General features: G+C 39.2%; 1 protein-coding gene across 1 annotated transcript; it reads left to right on the top strand.

Moving 5' to 3' along the window:
* Nucleotides 1-203: 203 nt before the first annotated feature.
* LOC102107760 (histamine H3 receptor-like) lies at nt 204-5,013 on the top strand. The gene is made up of 3 exons (XM_005517435.3): nt 204-450; nt 1,303-1,469; nt 4,106-5,013. The coding sequence occupies exons 1-3, from the start codon at nt 204-206 to the stop codon at nt 4,898-4,900; spliced, it is 1,209 nt and encodes a 402-aa protein (XP_005517492.2). The 3' UTR covers nt 4,901-5,013.
* Nucleotides 5,014-7,961: the final 2,948 nt, after the last annotated feature.

The following is a 7,961-nucleotide window of genomic DNA, read 5'->3' as shown; positions in this document are numbered from 1 at the left end:
TGCTAGAGTTCTGCTTTAAAAGAATCTTAGGAAGACTAGATTTATCTAGCATAATTTTTTTTTTCCCCTCCTGGGACAATTATTTTTGGATGCTTATTGGATTTTTGACCCATCCTATTTTCACACCTGAGGAATCTCAACTTTTTGGATAACTTTGCCAGATACAACTTCCTTCCCAGACTGATCTGACCTGGATACCCACCATGCACAACAGCACAGCCCGAACTCCGCACACGGCTGCGACGTGTAACGAGACTTGGCCCACTCAGCCGCTGAGCTCCGAGTTCTCACTGGGTGTGTTGGTGTTGCTGGCTTTCCTCATGGTGCTGCTGTGTGTGGTGACCATCCTTGGAAACATCCTGGTGATCCTTGCTTTTGTTATGGACAGAAAGCTGAGGCATCGGAGTAACTATTTCTTTCTGAATCTTGCTGTTTCTGACTTTGCAGTGGGTAAGTCACCAGCTGTGGAGCCATGTGCTAATTGTGTTGTAGGACTCTTAGGAGAAGCACTGGTGTTTATTTTCTGTGTGTTTTCTTCTGAGAGAACTATTTCCCAGCTGTGTCTGGGGGAAGGATGGGGAATGGTGGAAGTTGCATGAAGTATTTTAGAAGCCTATGATTTTATTTTAGAAGCTTATGATTTTTCAGAAAAACAAAGATGCTATGTTAAGCAGATAATATTTAATGTTCAGGATAAAATACTACTGTGGGAATTTTATGGAAAAACAAAGAATGGGAGTTGCTTATGAAGAGTTTTGGCTGAAATCCAGATAGTCAGATCAAATACAGCCTGTATTGTCTGACAGATCTTGCATACATGGTCAATACATGGTATGATTACATACATGCTCAATATCTTTTCTTCTTTTCTGCTGTCACACAATATAGAACATCACCTGAATTTTGTGACTAAATAGTGATGAATGCTATTTTTAAACATTTTGCTGTACATGCTCTGTCTAGAGTGATGCCTTTGGAATATATGTTTTTATAGGCAGATAACACAGAATAGTGTTTACTTCAGCAGGTAGTCAACTGCTCCTTCCTTTAGCAGGTAGTGTTAATTGGAGAGGTAACAATGATACATAATAAACATGACACACCTTCCAGAGAGGTATTAATTATAAGAATGTCACTAGTACCTAGTTTATATTAGAGGTTCTCTGGTTGCAGGATAATACAAAGGCTATGTGGCAATTCCAGCCAGTATTGATCAAACTTTTATCAGATACCACAGAAATGTTTCTCTGTTCTCATGCAGTTTAATGCTGGCTGATGTGTGCATTCGGTTTTTTTCCACAGGTGTGTTCTGTATGCCGTTGTACATCCCTTATGCCCTGACGGGGACATGGCACTTGGGAAGAAGCCTGTGCAAGCTCTGGCTGGTCGTGGACTATCTCGTGTGCACAGCTTCAGTGTTTAACATTGTCCTTATCAGCTACGACCGTTTCCTGTCAGTTACAAAAGCTGTAAGAATAATATTTCTATTTATTGCTTTATATATGCTGGGATTTCTATAAAACTCAGAGTGTTTCACAATTAACACTTTAAGCTAAAGGGTGCTTTGTTATTGGTACCATTTTTTAATGGAGAAACAATGCTCCTTCCATGTTGCACTGGGACTTAGAGATAGGACATTGCCTTGCCTATTATTTCAATGTTACCCTCATGCCTGCACTAGAAATTATTTAATTACACTGCATAGGAGGTGGGAAGGTCAAGGTGGGAAAGAGACAGAAGGCATGTGGAGGACTTGGGACTTTGGCCATTAGAAGTGGTGGTGGTGATGAAAACTAGATTGAGTCAAGGATGTGATAAGGCTTAGATAAATTTTGTAAGAAGAGGGTATGGAGAGACATGTGAGATGGACTGAGTGAAGATCAGATGAAGATCTGAATTACCACAGGGGGTGATTGACATGTGCTGACAATGACCAGTTGAGTGGAAACTGATCCCTTGAAGTAAAAAGAAATATACTAAAATATGTGGAGAGGTAAGAGATGTTTCTTGAGTGTTGTTGTTCTTCTGTTTCAGAAGGTATTCAAGGAATCAAGTAATAAATATTATTAGTATAAAGTATTAAGTAATAGAATTACTTACTAATACTATTAAATTAAGTAATCAATATTAACATTCACCATTTCTAAGCTCTACTTTATATTTGGTCATAGAATCATAGAAAGGTTTGGATTGGAAGAGACCATAAAGATTACCTGGCTCCAGCCCTGTATGATGGGTAGGGACACCTTCCATTAGACCAGGTTACTCAGAGCTCCATCCAGCGTGGGCTTGAACACTTCCAGGGGTGGGGCATCCACAACATCTCTGGTCAACCTGTTCCAGTGCCTCACCACCATTACAGTAAAGAATTTCTTCCTAATATCTGATCTGCACTTACTCTTTTTTGTTTAAAATCCATTGTTCCTTGTCCTATCTTTATTTGCCCTTCAGAGCCTGTCTGCATTCAGGTCACCTTTCTTCTCCAGGCTGATGAGTCTGCTTGCTTGAATGACATTTTTCATATTAGACTGGGAGGTTCTCATTTGGGAAATACTGATATGATGCCTAATCACTTTCTCTTCTACCCTAGTGGTGTGGTTTTACAGTTAGTTTTTGCAGGTTTGTTGGTTTTGAATGTTGTTTTTTTTTAAAGCTGGACAGTAAAGTATAAAAATCTCTGCATTTAAAATAATAATGAAGCTGAAGAGCTCAGAATAGGAAAAATGTAAATTAAAGGGTCTCTTTAACCTAGCTGAGATCCATGTTCTTATGCAATTGCTGATGGTCTTCATTTACATCATCACATTCCACTTTTCTTCTTTAGGTTATTAGGATGGAGTGAGTCTAGGAATGTGTAACAGAGCTGTTATCCAAAGAAAAGACATCATGCCTCCTCATAGACTTGGAATCCACCTCTGCCTCTGCTGCAAACCTAGCCTGTGGCTGGGGTCCAGACTTAACAATTTGTGGAGCTGTGCCCAGTTTCCTGTTTTCTGACTCTAAATTGAGCTGCTTGTGGTCTTGCACAGGGCAGCAAATTCATTACTGCAAACTTGGAGCTGTGCACATGAGATAGTCGTGTAAAGCTAATATGATGCTTTAAGATGTAGAGGACTCTGAATCTTCAGGCTACAGATATTTAAAACAGAAAATTCAAACCAATGGGTATAACCCACTACTGCTCTGATAGTCAGTGGTGAAATAGGGACAATGCCCTTGGTATGGTGTGTGGTTGTGAAGGTGTCATTCATTATTATTTGTGTAGCATGCAGGTGCCCTCCTAATGAACAGCATAGGAATCTGATGAGGAAGGCAGCAGTTCTGAGGAAAGCCTGAGATGCCAAATGTTGAACAGTATAGAGGAAATAAACTTGTCTGGCTTTTCATTAACTTATCTTCTTGTGCTATGAAAGATGGAGGGGACCAAGAGTATGGCTGGGCTATTACAGGGTGGGCTTAGCTCTTGTATTTTCTAACCTTGGATGCTTTTATTTTAATTCTTAATATGCTGTCTGGGTAGACATAAAAGCATCAAGATTTTCAGTAGTGGAATGAACTGCTTACAAGGTCAGGCTAACATTAAAATAGGGTGATTCAATAAGGCAGGGGTGTTACAGTATATGTCTGGGATAGATTTTCCTGATATGGCAAGAGGAAATAGTATGAAAAATTGTACTGTCTGGTGTTTGCAGTCTCATATGGCAATCTGTCTAATATAGAAGGATTCTATTTTTCCTGGGCATGTAGGAACTCCCACAGCTGAGCCTGGGCTGATGAATCATAAAGCTATTCCTTACCAATTCCTTATTGCTACTTTACTGTGTGGTGGAAACAAGCTATGCCCTTTCATACCTGGAAGCCAAATGATGGTTTAGCCATCATAATTTCTACTCCTCTCCTATGTCCAGTATTAAAATAAATCACAGAGCTGCAGTGTAAGGAGAACAAGACTATCAGTTTTTCAGAGCCTCACATAGTGAAGACGTTCTAGGAGCCTGGGCACATACAACACAAATACTGTATTTGGCTTAATTACATATGGGTGTCTGACATGATTTTCCCAAAATGTTGTCTGAATATGTGATGTGTCCTTTTTCCCTTGCAGGTATCCTACAGAGCCCAGCAGGGAATAACATCCAGCCCTGCCATCCAGATGGTGGCCATCTGGGTCTTTGCCTTCCTCCTGTACTGCCCAGCCATCCTGTTTTGGGAGCACCTAGCCAGACACAGCGTGGTAGCAGCAGATCAGTGCTATGCCGAATTCTTCAACAACTGGTACTTCCTCCTGTGTGCATCCACCCTGGAGTTCTTTGTGCCGCTGCTCTTGGTGAGCTACTTCAACATGCACATCTTCCAGAACATCCAGAGGCGCCAGCGGCGTGGCAGCATGCAGGACTGTGAGCCTGCAAGGAGCAGCAGCCTGTTCTGGAGGTTTTGTGGCTTGCCAAGGCCAGGGGCATCATCTCCTTCATCAGAAGCAGAGGACAGTGTTTCTTCACTAACGAGGTCATGGAGACCAACAGTGGTGGCTAATGCTCCATCTCAAACAGAAACCAGTTCTATGGCTCTCAAAAGGAACTTTTCCACTTCTTTTTGTTCAAGGACGGGATCAAAACTGCAGAGGGACAAGAAAGCAGCAAAGTCTCTTGCCATAATTGTCTGTGTGTTTGCCATTTGCTGGGCCCCATACTCTTTATTAATGATTATTCGTGGGGCCTGCCAGGGAAAGTGCATCCATAACTTCCTGTATGAAGCAACCTTTTGGCTTTTGTGGATCAATTCTTCTTTGAACCCATTTCTTTACCCTCTCTGTCACATGAGGTTTCGAATGGCTTTTCTGAAGATATTATGTCCCAAAAAGTTCGCAACATTGAGATCTGTTAATACGCCTTCTTTTTAGAGAGGTAGAAGAAGTGTCTTGCAGATAAGGTTCCTCTGTTATTTAGTGATACCTTTTCATATGTATCATTGGCATAAATAGAGGAAGAAACTATTTGTTTACTAATGACATTGTTTAAGAGTGCAGCAGAGTTATGTAGTTTCCTTGATACTGATAATTTTCAGGATCTCATTTTTGGTTTTGCTGGTATGATGCCAGATTGGTTACCATCTAGTGCATTGTAAAGAACAACAAGCTTTGCTGGATGTCCTCTTGGTTTGTGAATGTGATGTATATTTTTTTTCCTTCTCTCTTTTATTTCTTTCCTTTGTTTAGTACAAAGAGCTGGCACTGTGAAAGAACTCTGCTATCGCTGTCTCCATGGAGAGTCACTGGAGGGAGATACCTGCTCATGTATGTGTTTAAGTAAAATTTGTGTCCTATTTATGAACCTAAAGCTATCAGTGAAGAAGCAATTCTGCTGCATTTTTAATATATTGTAAAAATACTCACGGAAGCAGTATATTTTTATTTTATAAACTATTATGAAGACAAGAGTGTGCCTTCTCCTTGTTATAATCCCCATAGTGAGCAATATGAAAGTGAGTGGACTGCCTAACTTGCCATATCTGTCCTTTACAAATTTTAATGTAGTGCATACCTGGCATTGCAGGACAAAGTACATATAAGTTAGTAATTCTGAATGATTTTCAGAGAACGAAATTTTCCATACTAAGAGAATTTTGAGATTGGTTATCAAAATTGTCAGACATGAATGGTTGTTAGTCTTATCACCTGTACTCTTTTTCCACCTGATAGTGCTGCCTCTTTGGTCACACTTAAATGATATTTAGTGACAGATCTGTGCACTATGTGATTTCCTAAAAGATAGGCCAGGCTTGGGCACATGATCAAATTCCTGTTGAATTAGCAGAGCAAGCAATGCTAAGTTCATACTGGATTTATGATTTTGGCTGGCTGTGCGAGAATAGACAATAGACTCTCCAGTGTAAAGCTTTGCAAGTGCAAAGATATTCCATCAAAATGTCTGGAACAAATTTGATCTGACAGATTGATTTTTGTACTAGATCAGTTCTTTGTGTCCTGTTACTGTGACATTATATGGATATCTCTGCCACAGAACAAATATCAAACTGGATTTTTTCAATTAGGGAGCAAGGACCATATTCACTGCTTGAGAATGAGGTTTACAGAGGTCTGGAAGCTGATACAGAGATGTCTTAAGCAGCACTTAACAAACAAAGAAGTTGACTGTCCGGTGCTGAAAGGAGTGAGTAGATGTGTTGGAGAAAGCAATGGAGTTTGATTACACCCCATTCCATGTGCCAAACTTTCTTACCATGTATTGAGTGTTGCAACTCACTCAGAAGGCTTTCATGGATGGGTAAGTGAGATTCACTGGCTACAGTTTTTCTCTCCTTTTATGTAATTTTATTCCTCTTTGTTTATAAATATAAAAATGTATGAAGATGGAAAGAGAAATCTGATGCACAGAACAATGAAGACTAGTATTCAATTTAAATAGTTTTAAAACGAATTTGAAATTGGCTTTAGAAATGTTGCCATAACAAAGTACTCCTTTGCAAACACAATTCAAATGCATGGAAGCAGCCTATTTATAACACAAAAGTTGATGGCTTTGAAGAGCTAGAATGTCTTTCTGTTCAGAGGTCTGGAACTGAAGACTTCTCTTGCCAGTTTTCACACTGTTGGAAGATTATCTTTCCCCATTCATTCTCGCTATGGTCCTTGCCCCACGTGGATAGTGTTACCAATTGTGAGCCTAATTGCTAAGAGAGATGCAGCTTCAGGAGGAGGTCATTGATTCAGCACAGCTGTTTTTACTGTCATGAGCTGTGGTGCTGCCATAGATTTTGTAGGGTTTGTTTTTCTGTGATGCCTAAAAAAATCTAAACACACACACAGAGTTCAAACATTTATAGAATAGCTGGTGTATTAAACATCTGTTAAACAGAGAATCTGAAGATAGGCCCAAGATAGAAATGAATTTGAGTTGTCTGCTTTTCTACCCCTATGCTTTTAGTATAAAAATTCAGTTTGCATTTTGTGTTTAAAGAATGTGTTGTTCATTTTGGAAAAAAAACCTACAAGATTATTGTCTAGATAAACTAAGTCTACATTTTGCAGTGCTGGAAAACTAGTTAGGGAATTTGCCAGGCAGAACAATCTGTAGCAAACTTGAAACAACATTGCATGGTGAAGCTACTAGAGATCAGTGTTTTTTTAGAGTCTGTTTTACACGCACAGTGTTCAAACTTTTTTCTCACACCACTCCTGTGTAATAGACGAATATGTTGTATTTTTCTAATTGTTGAAAATTTTGCTTAGTGCTCTCAGGGTAAATCAAGCACTGGGTTGCTGTGCCCACAGCTTTAAAATTGTCTTTGTCAGGGTGGCATCATAAATATTTTCCCTTGTAAATCATAAATCAGACATATCTCAGGGTTATGGTAAGATACTTATTCAGCATTTGTTCTTATGCCCTGACTGAAATGGATGTTTCTTGCCAAAGAGTTTTCTAACCCAGGTGTCTCTAACCAGTCACTCATCCATTTCAATATTTCATGTCCTTGAATTTTCTTCTGTCTTTGCAGAGGTTCAGTAGACATTCTAAATACATGGTGACAGTAGCTATATGACTTTGTGGGCTTCAACTCAAATCACACCAGTTTTTTTTCTAATCTGACCCTCTCAGATTTAAAAAAAAACCCCAAAAACTCAACAAATAAAAAATACATGTTGGAAGAAATTGTGTTATCTTTTTTTGTTTATTTCTGGAACAAATATTAAATCCTAATGATTCTCCTAATGACCATGTCCTTTATTTTCCAAAAGAAAGACCACATAGATTTCCCCGAGTGCCACACAGGACTATGATTAAAACTTCAACATTTTATTTATTCCCTAATTTTAAAAGCAAATGAATACATTCCTCTTGCTCACTAATTCAGTAATTTTATCAAAGAAGACAACCAAGTTTCTCAGGCATGATTTACCCTCGGTAAGTCCATGCTGACTGCTTCCAGTCACTTTCTCCTCC

Source organism: Pseudopodoces humilis, chromosome 1 (genome assembly GCF_049639895.1).
Source record: "Pseudopodoces humilis isolate 2021_Gansu_Grassland_sample_001 chromosome 1, ASM4963989v1, whole genome shotgun sequence".
Lineage (NCBI taxonomy): Eukaryota > Metazoa > Chordata > Aves > Passeriformes > Paridae > Pseudopodoces > Pseudopodoces humilis.
Note: the sequence above shows the minus strand (reverse complement) of the source record. Positions and strands in the feature narration are given on the sequence as shown.

What these genes read in the sequence shown, in the direction of transcription:
- LOC102107760 (XM_005517435.3), top strand. Translation starts at nt 204, where the DNA reads ATGCACAACAGCACAGCCCGAACTCCGCACACGGCTGCGACGTGTAAC. An exon ending in TGTTTCTGACTTTGCAGTGG is followed by an intron (nt 451 to 1,302) that starts GTAAGTCACCAG and finishes TTTTTTCCACAG; the next exon opens with GTGTGTTCTGTATGCCGTTG. An exon ending in TCCTGTCAGTTACAAAAGCT is followed by an intron (nt 1,470 to 4,105) that starts GTAAGAATAATA and finishes TTTCCCTTGCAG; the next exon opens with GTATCCTACAGAGCCCAGCA.